The sequence below is a fragment of the Diadema setosum genome, chromosome 13 (assembly GCF_964275005.1).
Source record: "Diadema setosum chromosome 13, eeDiaSeto1, whole genome shotgun sequence".
NCBI lineage: Eukaryota > Metazoa > Echinodermata > Echinoidea > Diadematoida > Diadematidae > Diadema > Diadema setosum.
Window position 1 is genome coordinate 21,802,404 of NC_092697.1, and position 18,030 is coordinate 21,820,433.

At 35.6% G+C, this 18,030-nt stretch overlaps 1 protein-coding gene across 1 annotated transcript in view; it reads right to left on the reverse strand.

Annotated features, from left to right (window-relative positions):
• LOC140236481 (receptor-type tyrosine-protein phosphatase T-like) overlaps positions 1-18,030 on the reverse strand; it is a 98,452-nt gene that overhangs the window by 807 nt on the left and 79,615 nt on the right. Inside the window, exons 19-31 of the mRNA XM_072316404.1 lie at positions 17,097-17,173; positions 15,693-15,729; positions 15,095-15,192; positions 14,396-14,518; positions 13,446-13,618; positions 11,631-11,766; positions 8,997-9,149; positions 8,541-8,640; positions 7,842-7,918; positions 6,232-6,366; positions 3,095-3,220; positions 2,260-2,408; positions 618-753 (exon numbers count right to left, since the gene is read on the reverse strand). Coding sequence (XP_072172505.1) covers positions 618-753; positions 2,260-2,408; positions 3,095-3,220; positions 6,232-6,366; positions 7,842-7,918; positions 8,541-8,640; positions 8,997-9,149; positions 11,631-11,766; positions 13,446-13,618; positions 14,396-14,518; positions 15,095-15,192; positions 15,693-15,729; positions 17,097-17,173 — 1,520 coding nt within the window. The remainder of the gene's footprint in view (positions 1-617; positions 754-2,259; positions 2,409-3,094; positions 3,221-6,231; positions 6,367-7,841; positions 7,919-8,540; positions 8,641-8,996; positions 9,150-11,630; positions 11,767-13,445; positions 13,619-14,395; positions 14,519-15,094; positions 15,193-15,692; positions 15,730-17,096; positions 17,174-18,030) is intronic.

Here is an 18,030-nt window from a genome sequence, read left to right on the forward strand (position 1 = left end):
TTCCCATATTCCATGAATAAGGTCATATTGTGCGCATGCGCTAAATCCGCCAATGAATACTTTTTGTATTCCGTGATATGACGTCATGAAATTACACAGCTAGCTGCGCATGTACGTATGCGCGCATAATCAGCTCGCGAAACGTAAGTCAACATGGCTTACAGCCGGCGATTTCAACATCATTCACGAGAGGAAATCAGCAAGAAGAAGGTCAGCACAACGCCCAAAAATGTAGATCTACACCTAAAAAGATAAAATCGTTACCCCCTGCTGTTCATACGAAATACGGGAAATATCTACGGTCTGGTGCCATATTCCATTCGGCCTCCGGCCTCATGGAATATGGCACCAGACCGGTAGATATTTGCCAGTATTTCGTGAACAAGCAGTGGGTAACTAATATCATTCACACAGTATAGACCTGAGTTAATTACCCTCAGTCTGTGACTGGCATACTATACCCTGCCAGAATAAAAGCAAAATTGCAAATATTATTTGAAAAGAAGTCAGTAGTTGAATTGCTAGCATAAAATTTACACCTAATTGACACCTAATGGAGAATGTCGTATTTACAAAACAGTATATATAGGTACATGCATCCCTTAAAAGACACTTACAAGTGATTCCACCATGTTGGGTCTGTTGGTACGCAGTACCTGCACTGCATGGAAGATGTCTACTGCACTATCTCTCTGGCACTTGTCAATCACAGACCATAAAGCACAGAACACTCCACTTCGACCGACCCCATTTCTGTGAAGGATGAAAGGTCAAAACCTCACAAAACCATTACCATTTTTGCAGTTCATGTACAACACGAGCGGTTGATAAATGTGGGCCTATGTATGTTGTTCCCAATGAGATTAGAGTGATGGACATTCTCTTTTATTAGTTATGTTTGCTCATATCACAGAGGCAGACATTGGTATTGAAAGTTATTTCATAAATTGAATCCAGAGGGATACATGTGGGTAGGAAGTGGCTGCATGAACTCTTCACATCTGATTGTGAAGTCAGCAGAATGAGCCACACGACTTAAATCCATACAATCACATTAAAAATTTACTACATTGCTCAAAATACCAGTGTATGGCCCTGAAGTAAAGGGGGGGGGGGGGAGTGAGCAGGAAAAGTTGTGGTTTCTTCTTATTTTAATCAATATCAAAAAGTTCTTATCCCCTCCCGTGCTGAATCTTTCTATGAGCATTATAGTTCTGAAATGAATGGATACCGGTGTGCTGTATTCTCTGCACCCTGAATGACATTTCAAATTTGGCTTCAACTGCTATGTATGACAGAGGGTAATTTCAAATAATCCATCCTACCCATGCAGGGTATAACTTGAAAATCAGAAACATCTGTGGCATGAAACAATCGTGAATTGAAGCTGACGGCCTTTTTGCGGCACGAAACTTCCGTGAATGACCGACCATAAAAACAATCATGATTATACTGCATTACACATGCTAGTATTATACATTATGTATCATGTAGCCAAAAACATTTACATGCGTTCTGCTGTTGCAAATTTTGGTTCCTTGAGAAATTTACAAAAGTTTCATGCATCTAAAAATCTCCGGTTTTACAGTACTCGATTTGCTATGAAATGACAGGGGAATTAAAGACTGATGTCAAAGATGTTTTTGTGTTCTGAGAAAGTAGTGTTTATTGAAGTATTTGTATTTATTTGTATTAATTGACACGCAAACCTCATATTTTCTGTTATTACACTTCTGGTATGCCTGCATACCAGGTAAGCCATATTATTTAGCAATTCTCTCTCTCTCTCTCTCTCTCTATCTCTCTCTCTATAAATATATATTTCTTTTTTTTTTACGAATCAACACTTCAAAATTTGAGTGGTTAAATTGCAATTGTGGAGTACAGTACTGAACATAAAAATGTAATTATGCATGTCACATGCATTGAAAGATCAGAGTTGATATTTTTGTACGTTCTTAAATTTGCAAAATTGCACCCAACTCTTGAAATTTGCAAAACTGAAAAACCTCATGAAATACAGGCCCTAGGCCCTACAGCATATAGGCCCTACAGTAGGTTTTTTTTTTTTTTTGGGGGGGGGGGCAGACATTTTATAGTTATTTACTTTAAAAAAGCAAGAAATAAAAAAAAAAACATCCAAAACTAATATTGTGTGGCTGGTCACACATGGGGGGCCATCCCATTACGACTAAGAGGCAACCATTGGGTATAATATGGGAGATGTCCAAAGTTTAATAGACTAAAGATTAAACTCACATGCAGTGGACGATGACTGGACCCGAGGTGTGGGCAGTCTTGACCTCCTTCTGTACTGCCTTCACAAGATGGATGAGTGATATTGGAGATCGTAGCTTGTTGCTTGCAGCACTCCATCCAAACAGTCTGAATTGGGTCACAGTCACACTCTGGTTGTGACAAAAAAAAAGTAATACTACTTTAGAGAAATCCTTACTATTTGTTTAGGGTTAAACTTTAATTATACTACCCCCATCTTAAAAATCTAAACTGACAATCCTGTAAATGATTTTTTTTAAATCATATTGATCAACACTATTAACTTTCCTCTTATTGTGTATTATAGTAGTCTTAGAAGATAATAACATGCTAGCCTTACTAATTACTTAATAAAATCACTTTATTCCCCTAGTGTAGACAGTGAATAGTTTTGACTTCATGTGTTGGTATGATGGCTGGATAATTCACTTCTGCCACTATACTTCTTCATACTTTCATGCAAACTGCAACAAGAGACTGTCATCTTCCATGTTAGTAGATTATCAAGCGAGAGGTATTCTTTTTAATTCAATCTCTAGATTAATTCAATCTCTAGATTCATCAGTATATGTCTTAATTCACTCACTCACACACTAAACTAGTGCATCAAAGAATTCATAGCTTCATCTATCTATGACACTAAAAAAAAAAATCTAATGATATATAGAATATCACACACACACACACGCACACACACGCGCACACACACACATTTTGTTTTCCCCAGAGTTTAGAATTGCATTATTCAGTTCATCACATTAGAAAAGAGAAAGTAACACTAAACACTGGTGTGTATGCTTTCAAATTTTACACAAACCTCTCCCTTGCTTGAGACAGTAAAGGTATCAGAGTCAAAGAAAGGTGCACTTGAAGATCCAACTCGTTCAACATTCAGAGACCCCAACTGAAGAGTGCCCTCATTAGGCCAGTACTGAGCACACGCCTGGAGGAGAAAGAGAGTTTCAGACAGGTGGGTTATCTTAACCCACTTCCCAAGGAAAACAAGAGTGTAAGAAAATCTTCTTCTTCTGTCGTATGTATGATGCAGTACAACGAGGTGGGAGTTATAGCTTTATAGGTTGATATCCAGAAAATTGCATCATTGATATTGATGCTTGGATGCGGTCTAACTCGTTGCTTCTAAACCATAGCAAGTGTGAACTTATCCTTTTTGGTTCTAAGTCTCACTTGAACATGCAAGTTGGATATCAATTCCATTTCCATTGTAGGCAACAATATCCCTCTGTCAAAGTTATGTCGCAGTCTCGGTGTTATGTTTGACTCTGACACGGTTACGTGTTGTAGGTTTTCAATTTTATATAATTTTGTCATTCAAGCTCCTATTCTGAGCATTCAATGTCACGCATTTTACGCTCGCATCATGGAAGCAGCATTCAAATCCAAAATATGGTCATTCAAATTCACTATCGGAGCTATTCATTTTTCATTTGCGTCATTCAAATCTAAGATAGGAGCATGCATTTCATATCAGCGATGAGCATTCAAATTCCTTTCAAACCGGCGCGCCACGGCGATGGAATCTCGTCGGTCATTCAAATTTGTTGATATCAATCATGTTCCAAAAAAGTGCACTCAATTTAAAATAAGTCCTGGATTTAGTTAGCATGGGGGCGTGTATGTGTGTCTTTTTCACATAGCTTTGAATTGATTGGGGTTCATGATGAAGATTATTTATTTTGCCGTATGGGTCCACCTGTTCATTCTGAAATTTGAACTTAACGAGCATAATGAGGGTAAAATGGCAGCCATATACAAGCACATCGGGCACTGTATGGAAGCGAGAATATAGGGGAGGTTGATTGACACCTTCTTAAAAACAATTTCGAATACATGGAAGCAGAAACCGCGAACATCGTAGGCCTATACGTCTTGTTTGTTGTTTATTGATATCTAATTTGTTAACTCTTACTTTTGCGGGACTTTGTGTGTCCTTGTGTGTCAGCTTGTCTTTGAATTGATGCATTGTTTAGTTACTGTTGGAGCGTTGTCCTCTTTTATTGCGTGCGGGGTCATCAAGGAGTAGGCATATGTTTCAATTGTTGTTAAATTATTTCGAGCACTACTATTTGGACCTTATGATTTAAATTGTCTTGAAATGAAAAAAAAAAGGAAAACATGAACAGAAAACAATACAAAAGCATGAAACGTAATTGAATGCGTAGACTATTTTGTTTTACAAGAAACTTTCGCCCATTTCTGCTTGCATCCTTTAATACCCAATTAACCTCATTTTTTAAAATATGTTTTTATAAACAATACATTACCTTTAAACATATATACTGCAAAAATATTGGTGTAACATTTAACATCATGGGTGTTACATCTAACACTGATCAAGTGTCGATAGAGGACACCGACAGGTGTAGAAATTATGTTGCGATAATGTTGAAAAGTGTTCATCTTGAACTTTGTGGTGTTAATTCAACAATGACACCACATGGTGTTGATTTGATATTGCTGGTGTTAATGTCAATGGTATAACATCTGCCCAGTGTCAATAGGAGACCACATCAACTGGTATTACTGTGGTGTTAATGTGTTTACATTTTTTTTTAAATCAAGTACTTTATCGGAAAGTTCTTTTTCATCTTGTTGAAATTAAAAATCAACAAGAAGAACAACAGCTAATTACATGTCTAAAAAAAGAAAGTTTTATATTTTGAAGTAATTTAACACACACAAAAAAGCTGGGTGTTTCATATTTAGCATCCGACGTTTTGCAGTGTATTCATATTAAAGCATAATACGCCTTTGGGAGTGGTGTATACCAGTGTGCTGATATAAAGTACTTTCGCCCCTTTCTCCCCCATCCTCACCTCATTAACCCTTCTTCAAAAGTCTATTCCATTTCCTTCATGAAATTGATTGCACGAAGTAAGAAATTTATCATCTTAAAATGAAATTGAACGCACAAAGCAAGATCATCCGGACTATCGCGTGAATTTGAATGCACGAGTAGTGCTCGCATTTGGAAATTGAATGCACACAATGAATTTGATTTGACGGAAACGAAATATAGCGTTCCCATAAATGAAATTGATCGCTTGCATTCCGAATTTGAATTATTTTCGCGTGCCTGCGCTGTGTGAATTTGATTGCACACTCGTGAATTGGAATGACATAAGTATGAAACTGACCGGGAAAACCTATGTTATCTAAGTTACGGATCCAGTTCAGGGCAGCCTCACTTGCTTTAGCAAGTTGCAATATAACTATCTAAGAAAATATCAAATTGTCATAGACATTATAAATGACTCACCGGATTTGGTGAAGAGCCTGGAAGAGATACGTGGAGTTTTTTTTCTGTCTGTACATTCGTGTATTCAAGTGTTTTTGTTTCCTCCATGGAATTGTATTTGTCAAATTATGAGCAATACTTGTTTGTAGTGACAAAATTACCATCCTCCCTTTTGATATACCAACAATTGTACAGATACTGATGACTATTGTGCAACATGTTATAGGTTTAGTGTCCTTTTTCTTTACGTCTTATGGCATATGCAATGAAAAGTTTGATTAATAAAACCCTAAGCTTTCTCACGCCTTGAAGCAAACACAAAGATAACTAGAGGGTAGAAACTTGCTAGTTTTATCTTCCTTTCTGTACAACTTGCCTTTATGTTGCTGGAAAGACACTAACTTTGATGGCTCCCCCCAAAAAATAATAATAATAATAAATAGAAGAAAAAATACCACCATCACAAAACAAAAACAAAAATCATATGCAATAATGACTGTTCAATCAAATCTAAAACAGAAACTGAAACAAAAAAACAAACAAACAAACAACTATTTATTTATTGGGAAATTGCGGTTGAAAGTTTACAAGAAAGGATATATAGGTCCCTGTTTGTGACTAAATGTTTGCAATAATTAAGATATACCATACTGGGTGTGGTATGCTGGCTCTTTGATGCCATAGTAACCACTTACCTCATCGGTTGGGTCAAGCTCATTGAGCATGACAATGACAGGACACTTCAGGTCAAAGACAAGTCGCCACATGTCCACTACTGTATTGGGCAAGGGAGCCTGGGTAGCTACAAAGACATCTTTGTGTGTGAAAGTCTGGAAAAAAAAACCGCAAGTAGAATTGTTACAGAGGAAGCAATGTAGCAATGATAAAAGGTAAACTTGTATTGTGAAGGTACTGCCAACAGAACTCGTAGTAGGAGATGTGACAGCAGTAGTACTAGAAGCATTATTATTGATGGTAGAAATGACATTTCAGTGCTAGGAGGAGAAGTTTGTTTTTAATCTCTGCCTGCTTTTTTGAAGCGTTTCAGAAACCCCAATTGACACGCACTGAACGTAAATAAACTTTACTGCCACATCCACATATGCAATGGATATATGCCCAGAAGACACCGGGACATAATTTTATCCAACTGGATTCATGAACATGCCTGCTCAACATCAAGGCAAGAGAATAAAGCGAAGTACCATTATGGGAATTTAAAATGAAAAAGTAACAGATGTACTGGTAGAGGCAGTATAGTCAAGCTGCAGTTGCATCACAAATCACCATGACAGTACAAGCAAAACCACTGATAGTAGAAATACTTTTGTGGTTGCATGAGAGATTCTGCAGTGAGCGGTCTTAGAATAAGTTTTATACAAACCTATTTCAGAGGATTACTATTAGTTTGGTGTTGTGTGTGTAACATTAATGCCTTATGTAGAAAGAAAAGTAGGACACTATCACATTATATTCTTTGTATAACTGTGCCCATGCATCCCAAAACCTTCAAAAGAGTCATACAGGTTGCTTTTGCAGTATCGATTACCCTGATTAATCATACACATATCAACGCCAGTGATTTTTAGATTCTTGTGGATTAGATAAGGTTACCTTTTTGATTTAAATTGCAGTGTTGAAGCATTAAATGAAGCATATAAAGTTGTGTTTTAATTGACAGTTTTGTAAAACTTTTCTGTTGTGAATTGGTTTTCTTTATTTTCAACACATGATGTAGGACCTACACTGTATGGCCCGAATTCTCAAAGGTGGAATAAGTTTATTACACCGCTTATTCCGCCGATTTATTATGCAAATCAGGCCCTCGTGACGTAAAATGACGCGATTTCTTCCCCTGAATCTATTGTCAATGGTGGAATAACTATTCCGCGGAATAGTTATTCCAGCTTTGAGAATTCGGACCTATGTGAAGAATTAGCATTAAACTCATCCATACAAAATCTAAAATTAGTCAAAATTTAGCTTTGACACTGAAACAATTATAAATGGATTGTTGATGAGTGTATCAATCACAGTAGCTTTCATGGACTTTTAAATCCCAAGTTTTAGATTTGGAAAAAAATACGGATGGTTTCACAACTGGACAATGAAAATCATTGAATAAGCCATGCATCTTTTTAGCTGACAAAACATGTTTTCTTATTTGAACACAAGGGCAGACATGTAAACAACTCTTAACAAAAATACACATTTCTCCATAAACTTCATCAGGTTTCCTAGTTCTGGAAATGGGAACCTACAAGCCTGGAATGAACATTGATGAGGTGATTATATTGATACTCACATTCATAAATGATGCATTGATGTAATCAGTAGAATCTTCAAGTCCTTCTGAGACAAGGCAGGGTCTCTTTGTCTCCACTTGATGTACAAAGAAGACAGATAGCAAGCAGAAATCATGATGGCACATATTGCCCAGGAGCAGAATAATGCCCCCTCCCACTCTCTCCATCAGCAACAAATGCTTCACATATCCACACTGTATGTCACGACTGATAACCAAAAAAAAAATAATAATAAATCTTTTTTTTTTTAATCAGATTGAAGGACTGTTGATTATTTAACAAAATATAATATGTACTAAAATATGTATGCCAGTAACAGCTGTGTCATGGATGACAGTTTTACTCATAATTTGAACTAAAGAAAGCATGTCATATCTTCTCTATTACATGAAACATAATTTACCCTTATAAGTGCTGTTTCACTTTTTAAATTTGTGAATGATCAAACTAAAACAGTTAAAATGTAAGGTTACAAGAGAACAAGAACCCACAGTACTAAGAAAAAGAAAGATTAACATATTTTATTGTGTTTGCTAATGTGAAGTTATTCATTCTTTAGGTTTCTTGCTGACATTATCTCTTGAAAGGGATTTCTCTTTTGTTTCTAGCAAGACAAAAATGTAAGGCAGATTTGTTTTCAATTATTTTCTTTAAAACTTTAAAAGGCAGGTTCCTTCATTCGAGTTGCCTTGACTCACATGGCAAGATGTCTTGGAATCTGTTCTTGTTCTTGTTTTGAGGCATCTTTCCTCCCTTGAAGGCGTTGCTAGGAGGAACTGGTGCTAGTATGTCAAGCAACTGAAAAAGAAAAGATTCTGTCAGGTTAAAAGGGCTTTTCCTACATTGTACTTTGTAGAAAGGAAATGGATGGTTCTAAATTCAACATGACGACTGCAGGTGAAGTGTCAAGTCATCACAATGACAAAACATGTCTTTTGACAAGTCAGCTACGCTCCGTCAATGTCTGTACAGCAAGTTTATGCAACTGCCACCACAAAAAGTTTGGTTTTAAGAAGATCTCGCAGGAATACTTTTCTCTGATTTTGTTTTGTTTTTATTATTTCCCCAAAGTGATAAAGCAGAACTCTTCTCTGTTATTCTAAAAGTCATCAACACAAGCCTTGCCTTGGCATTGGTGTTGAACTTTTTCTCACCTCGTATTCTAACTGAATGTTAGTTTTCTTTGTCTTTTGGTCCATCCTGTTGAGAGTTTCTAGCTTCTTCTTGAACTGTGACACAGGAATATTGTTGGCCTGGCCCGACATGTAGATCTCAAGAAGAGCATTGTAGATGAACACATATTGATCCTGTACAGGGAGGACATCAAATCTAGTGGGCTAGTAATAGTAAGAGGTTATTCCTTTCATTTGAGTTTAAATTCAGATTTAAATCAGAGTTTTCTGCATTTAACATATTACAAATGAAATATAATATTCACTTTTTCTTTTCTTTTTCAAAAACAGTAAGACATACAATGAGAATATTCAAACAAAAATAATATTACTCAATAGTCAGATAATGGATTCGAAAGGAATGTTGATTTGATGCTTTTCAAATTGAGGGAAAAACAGTGGTCTGACTGACTTATGTAATAGAATGTGTTGGTGGAATCACAGTGTAAGAATAAACCTACCTTCGTGATAGATTATAAAAAGAACGCAAATAACAACAGTTATGAATTTTAAATCTTAAAATATCACTATGATGACATGAAAATAATGAATAAAGACAACATGACGAAGGAAAACGGTCTCAGCGTCAACATATTGATTTTTTTATACCACAGAAAGTTTTTATCACGAATCAAAATAAAGCAAAAAAAAAAGTTTCCCATGTTGCCTTCACACTCCGTACAGAAGATCGCACAGAAATGTTTGAAATGTATAGAATTATCTGAAATGTACCTATAATTAATCAAGAAGTCATTTTGAACATTTGAACTTTTGACATTGCAGCACATGTGTGCATGCATCGCGCAGCACACGTAGACAATGATTGGACAGCATTTTGATGAATGGCCTACAGTTAATGTACAATAAATCAACAGGATTCATGTTGAATGGAAATGAAGATTGTGATTGACAAATGTGATTTCAAAAAATGGCATCTAGCAGATGTTACAGTTCAATGATCATTCTGACAAGGGGATACTTACTACCAGTATTCCTGAGCGAGACCAAGCAAAGTTGGAAAAGTTATGTTGATGACATATTATGAGATAATAAGATCACAAAATTCATACAGAAATTGTTAACCAAACAAATGAATAAATACAGCTGTGATAAAAAAAAAAAATTGAGATCTCGGGTGTGCTGCAGATCACCTAATGTAGGTATTCCCGCCCAATTTTATCAGATTTGCATTCGATTAACAATGCAATCATTCAAGTTCGAATGAATTTGAATGATCACCGAGATCAACATTCAAAAAGGCCACTAGCTCATTCAATTTAATTTCATCAGCATATGATTTCATGAGTTTTTCAAATAAACGTATAAAAAGGGCGTTAAAATAAAAAATGAACGTGCAACGCATTCAAATTTGCATCAGCTCAGCCGTGAAGAACGTTAAGGAATTCAAATTCACGATAAGGCAAACATTTATAACACATGGACAGTGTTTGTCGTTGTTGCCTTTACTCTTTGAAGTTACTCATTTGTTTGAATATACAAACTCAATGTGCCTTGAAATGGGGATTTTGCCTGATAATAGCTAATAGCTTGCACTAGTCCACTTTCAAACACATACATTTTATTTACACAGGACTTACGCGGCAGCTGGAGCAGAGTATACATGAATATCTTGAATATGAACAGATCTATAGTGAGCGAAGCATTTGACAACCAGCAAGAGTAGGCCTATATTACTGGCAAAAACCTTGGATGAAACAGGTCCTCAGCAAAGCCGATTGTGGCATCTTGTCATACAGACACGGGGAATGTAGGAATGGAATCCAAAATTTAAATATTAAAAATGGACGTGGACATACAAGAAATTATGATGTATGACCATTCTCTATAAAATTAATGTTACATCCGTTTATCCCCTTATTGAAAGTGGAATAAAGGTTGACAGGAAAGAAAACGGTAGAGCCTACATAAAATACAATTAAGATTAACTAATTAAATGAAACTTTGAAATGAAAATGAATCCCTAACCAAAAATAACAATTGAAATGAACCATGGGAGTAGATCAGTGACAACAATTGCTTTAATTTGAACGCCTTTTCCTTAAATCAAATGCAAACCTGGAAATCCTGTAATATTAATGACAATTGAAACTACACTATATGCCATGTGGCACATATAGACCAAATTTTAAGCAATCTGCTGTAACAATATTATAATCTAGGCACCCTCTAGCCTGTGACAACAACTTCACACACTTAAAGAACAAGAAAATAATGAACGGGAACTTTAAAAGAGTGTTGCTTGCAAAGGCAAGATGGTGAAAACTGACAAGAATGTGAGCAATTCCATTATCATATCAATCCCTCTGGAATGGAGTGTCTCAGTTAATTCTTCACCAAACAAACTATTAGGCAATTAGGCCATCTTAGTGTACTTCGTAAAAAAAGAAAAGAAAAAAAAAGGTGAATGTCTGGTATTGCAAGCTGGTAAATATACAGTATAAAAGAGGACATTCACAAGGTTTTCTTGTTCCATTTCAATAGACTACATGTACATCAAAATCATTCACTCTAGGGCAACTATTCAGCCTGAAGAGAATGTCAAGAAAGACTTGAAAGCTTGTCTTCTAAATTATCTTCTATGTCACACTCTCTTGCCTGTGTTTGTATCATCTCGATACGGTTTTCTCTCATCTGGTTGACAAAGCCAAATACGTCCACCTCTCCAGTCTCTTGCATCATACACAGCATGTTATAGAGGGTGAGGAAGGTGCCTGTTCTTCCTGCTCCAGCACTGCGGGGAAGAGAAACCAAAAGCAAAGAAAGTCTTATTCAGCCATTGGCATACGCAGCAAATGACAATTCTGTGATCCATCAACAGCGAACTCAGCTTGTTGAACCAGACATAGGAAAACAGTCAGAATTTGTGAAGAATTTCGAATGACAATGTACAAGTATAACCTGGAGATTTATGCTAGTACATTTATAGGACATGAGATATCTGTGAATCGTACGGCAAAATGCCAGATTTCTGAAATAATTTCTGAAATACAGTGTAGGATCAGTCTACACCAGTAATACATCATGAAAAATTAGAAAACACAATTCTCAGATGAACAAGTAAAAACTGAAACAAACTACATTTTATACTATTTTTTTTTTTTTACCTGACAAAAGTAAAGAAGAAAAAAAAAAAAGAAAGAAATGTCTGTTGTCATGCATCAGAAGTGTATCTCGCAGGTCATTAAACTACAGGGGTTAAAGGGGAATTCCAGTCCAAATATGATTTAGTCTGATAAGAAAGAGTAAAATATTACGAGTTCAACGGTATAAACTTGATCAAAATCGGATGAAAAAGAAGAAAGTTATGACATTTTGAAATGTCGTATTTTTTGGGGGAAACAGTTTCTGAACAGTCAATAATTATGAATATGCAAATGGCAAAGTGAGCATGACATTCCTCACAACTTACCATATAGTATGTACACAAGATTTTGAAATTTCCAGTTTTTCATTCAAACGCAATTATGCCAGAGGCTCAAATCCTCATATATCTATCTAACAGATCACTATTCTGAAGTTATTCAACCAGGAATAACGTGATATTTCAGACTTCAATAACATAAACAATGAATTTTCGTCATTTTTTTTTTTATACACAATCAGTGGAAAATTGTGAGGGTATGACATGTTTAGCTCACTCATTTGCATATTCATACACACTGTACAAGAGCGTGTTTTGGAGAAATTATCAAAACTTCACAATTTCATAACTTCCTTAGTTTTCATCCAGTCAAATTTTTACAGTTGAATTCGTAAAGTTCTACTCCTTTTTATCGGACTAACTTTACATTTGGACTGGATTTCGTCTTTAAGAGCATGCTATGATGGAACTCCATACCAAAGAAATAATCATTTAACATGCAGCCTTTGACCAAATAAAGGCAAAAAATTGGAGCAGCATTGCCTAAAACAATGAGGGGTTTAAAGTTTTACCGTATGATGCACCTCCATCTATAGTAATAAACATTGGTAGGAAGCTGAACAAGAAATGTAATCAATCATGCTGGCTAAAGGCGGAACATTGGAAGAAGCATCACCAAAAGTTACAGGGGTTCAAATGTGATTATGATTAAACCTTTAATCAAGCCTGATAACAAGCAAGGGCATTACTGCTAAAACGTTCTTCACGATACATCCGCACACTAAATGTTTGAACTATCACTCACGGCCATTATTGCGCACACAAATGCGATGCAATTGCTGTCTGTGGTGTTTGCATAGCAATCAATGCCTTTGTTTTATGAAGTAATGTAATTTTACCCAATAATTGTTCTCAGGGTAGGAAAAAAAACCCTCCTATTCATACTATTGTCTTAAAAGAGGTATCATCTAAATGACGACCTGCGATGGTTGCTGATGAATGAAAGTGATCTGTGAAGAGGATAGAGCACATAATCATTATAAACTTACCTGCAGTGTACCAGCATTGGTCTAGCTCTATCAGCTGGAGACATCGTGGCATGGTGATGGAGAACAACTCCAACAAAGTCAAGGAGAGTGGTGTAGTACTCTGGAACCCCCATGTCAGGCCAGGACAAGTAGTGGAACTGGGTTACCGCTCTCTTCTCTCCATCTCTTCCCTGCTTAAATAATGAATGAATAGATAAATGAATAAATAAATGAATAAATAAGTAAACAAACAAACAAACAAATAAATAAATAAATACATGAATACATAAATGAATAAATAAATGAATAAGTGAATGAAAGTGTACATACGGTTTGGATGTCATCTTGGGATGTGATGAATGCAAATTGAGCCTTTGGGAGATTAAACACAATCTTTTGAGACTAATACACCGGAATAGCTTTTCAATAAACGTAATTCTAATTCATGTTTGAAAGCATAAAAAGATGCACTCTGAGATATTTTGAGAGGCAAATTGCTCGTCTGTTAAGGTCCTGTTAAACATAAACTATATTTTTAGTGAAAACTGTGTGAATAAATTGAAGATGACATGATAATATTTGCTCTGCCGAGTGGGATAGGTATGAATCAAAATGGTTTCTTTTGAACATATCCTGAAAAATTGTTGGTTATCTATCCCTTTCCATTTTCATGTCATTATTAAATTCAAATCAAAACATGGCAAACTCAACAAGGCAATTTTTCCACATTTCTGTCACAATACATTTTCAAAGGAGAGAACGAGGGGGAGGAAAGGGGGAGGGTGGAATTGCGATAAAGGGGTCTTTTGTGTGTCAAGCTGGCCTAGCTACTGTGAAGCAAATCAACTCCTAACCAAGGTTCTGTCCTGTAATATGTCTTCTGTTTTAATAAATTTTCAGTTGTTAAGCGGTGTAACTACCTTGCATTCTAATTGAAGCAAAGATCTGCTCTACAAGAGTGCATGCCTTACCTGCTTCACAACCAATTCCCTGATGGTACGATCAGAGTATGTTTGTTCCTTGTACGAGAAAATGGAGAATCTTCCGATGTTGATGGAAAGTGACTCCATGGGCCAATAATGCTCGCATTGGTCCTACATGAAAAATGGATTTATTATCATTTCTTTTAAAGATACATGTACTTTCTTTACAGTCACTTGATAAAACTTTATCATAGCAGTTATCAAGCAGAATAGTCCATACAAGATCAGTTATTAAAACTGCCAATAAACCATTCAAGGTGTGTTCTGAGCTCCCAGCAAGTCACATCTAGAAATGTTGCTATTGTGACTGGTATGCCTCTGCAGTAATGCATGATTCCCGATCCTAACAGGTCTGGAGGCAATATAAGGTGTAAGATGACAGTTTCACATAACGAGCAAAAAACAAAACAAAACAAAACAAAACAAAAACAAAAACAAAAATCGGAGGCATAAGAAATTAAGTTGTACAAAATTTTTACAAAATAAGTTTATACAGTTCTGTTGCAGATGCACAGAAGTGTGCAACAGTTTCATTAAACTTTATGAATGCTAGAAATTGATTTACAAGTTTGTTTGTTTTTTACAGTTTTGTGGTCAATTTTGTAATGCATAGTCACAATCAATGTTCACACAATACACACATTTTATCATCGTATGAACATTATTTAAAATAAAAATTATACCGACCTTTCCATCCTCAGTCAAATTTGTCACCATGACAATGGTCTCAACATTTTCCTGCCATATCATCCTCCAGAAATCAGTCAGTGATGCCTTGTTTGGTGCTACAGGACAAAGTAATTGGAAATTTTACAGTAATAAACATTTACAGGAAATTAAGTTTGAACTTATCATTACAAGATGTTGTTTGTGATTTTAAAATAATATAACCTATAGAACAGTTAAATATTCAATGTGATATTAAACACAATTGAATATGGGGAATGCATTTTTTTAGAATTGCATGATTCCCGTAACATGGCAAGATTATAATAAGGATGATTATCGTACTTCTCGTTACATCCACATTGTAACTGTGAACATGAAATACAGGGCATAGCAATCACCAAGAAATGTGAATGTACCTGAATGAAGAACAAATTGTGTGATGCTGTTTTCATCTCTACCCCTATTTTTTAGTTACCCATTCCATAACATGGCATGTCATACAAATGCCATATGCATACAACTCAATCGATATATTATGAAGGAGTAGTATAAGAATTGAAATGGCATTAGCAAACAATTTACATAACAGCATCCCACAGACTTTTTAGTTTCTTACCTTGTGATGCAATAAACACCTTTTCCCCTCTGTAATTCTGTTCAAAGGAAAAATAAATCTTTTTGTAATTTACTGGCCTGTCCATGAGAAAGAAAGACTGTTTTTGTTTTTGGAAGCATGCAAATGTTTGCTTGGAATGATGAGTAAAATGTCTTTAAACTATAAGCCAGGGGAAATGATATCAGAACAATATCTGCTATATTTTGTTCATTATGTCATTCATTTAATTAATCAAATAGGAACCAGAAATGTTATTTCACATTATTCTCCTTAGGGCCTGTAGGTCTCCAGAAAATCTTTGCAATATGAGACAATGGCTTCATTAATGGTTGGCAAATAATCACTTTTGTATATACCAATTAATGTTATGACAATTCTTTAATCCATTTTAAAGATATGGGCAAAAATGAAAGTCTAGCATTTTCTCTTGACCTTTGACCCTATTCCTAACGCTTTTCCTACAGAATTATTGTGCATCAGGCCTACAGTTGTACACACAAATTTGCACTTTAAGTAATTTCTAAGGTACACATCTGTATCGAGAAAATAACGCAATTTCACTATTTAGTAGTGTAATTTCACGTTATAAAATGATACTTGACCTTCAATCTCATGACCCCAAACCAAAACCTCCCAAAAGAATCCATAACCAAGAAGTACATGAACTACATGTCATGGAGATACTTTGAGCCATTTGGAGTTATGGAGAAATAAAATGGCTATTTTAGCATTTTGACTTGCTTTGACCCTAAAATTCGGCCCTTTGCCCTAAAACTTTCTCCAGAGAATCTCTACGTGATGATACATATATGCAATAAACAGCGTAAAAAAGTATAAGAAAAAGTAGAAAATACCTTTATTGTAGAGATATGGGGAAAATTGAGACATTTTTAGTATTTGACCTTGAGCGTGTGTGGCAACAAGTTACAGTCAAAGGCAGGCTTTGTCCACATATACATACATAAATGCATGCCAACTTTCATTTGGATACTTGAAAGGTTGCTTATCCCGTTTGTCCACAAAATTGACAAAAGGATGGGTGGAAAGGATGAGTGGGAAGGATGGGTGGACGACCAAGGTGAAAACAAATGTCTCGAGCAACACTTCATGGCGGGGGCTTAAAAAGATATTGAGCTACAAAGAGACACCTTAAACCACCACATACATGCAGTGATAGTTCCAGATATGTATACTTCTGTTGCTCTTTTCTGAAATAATATGTATATATATATATATATATATTTCATATATCAAAAACTTTCCCTTCTTTCAGAATACACAAGTCACAATGTCGATCTACTTGATACCAAATCATAATATGATTTAGTATCATGTAGAGTAGATCGACATCATCATATTACTAGTATGATGTTCATCTCTGTAGAATAAAGAAATGATACTCACATTGACATAGTTAGCATTGTAATAATCTGAGTGAGGATCGCCATCAGTAGTCTGCAGAACAACTCTGGAATGATCGTCTGCCCAAGAACCAGAATCACAAGATTAAAGGTTTTTATAGAACATAAGTTTCTGGTATCGTTTAACCACCCACCAATGTTGTATGACATCATTATTGCAGGTTGCAACAAAGACCATAAAATCTATCTACTCTGAAATGTACAAGACTTCTCTGGCATTAGATGTATCATTTTGTACACAAGTTGCCACTCAAAGTCTTCTTCATTCACAATGAAATGTGTGTCAAATGTGAAAGAGAAAATTTATTTCTATCAATATACCTTCATGAACTAATGTGCATCATAACACCAGGGCTCAACACCGTTTTTATTAGTTTTTTTTTTTTATGTGGCTCAAAGGTGACCCAAAGTGAAATGAAATATAATGATTAATTTTTCAAACTAAGTTACCGATCGGACCACCAGGAGATAACATTTTAATGACCTAACATCAAATTCCTTTTTTCAGTGGCCTTAGGCCACCGCAAATGTACTGTCAGTAGTAACCTACGGCTAAAGTTATTTCATGATTAGTTACACATATTCACGAAATGCATCATCTACACTGCCGTAACTGAATGTCATTTAGGGAGTTGGTACATGCAAATTAAGGTCCACAATGTAAAGACGCAATTTATGCATCCATAACACACATCGAAATTAAGCAGGAAAGTAAAAGAAATTAGTTTTATGCTCTCTTATGGATTGAAAAATTCCAATAATTAATGAAAGAGCATCCCATTTAACATTGCATTTCAGCATACACCAGTAGTAGCCAACAAACAGCACAATACATGCATGGTTGGCATATTTTCCAAATATACTGTGTATGTTCCATCATATCGAAATCTAAATATAACATAAGAAGGCTTCCAGTC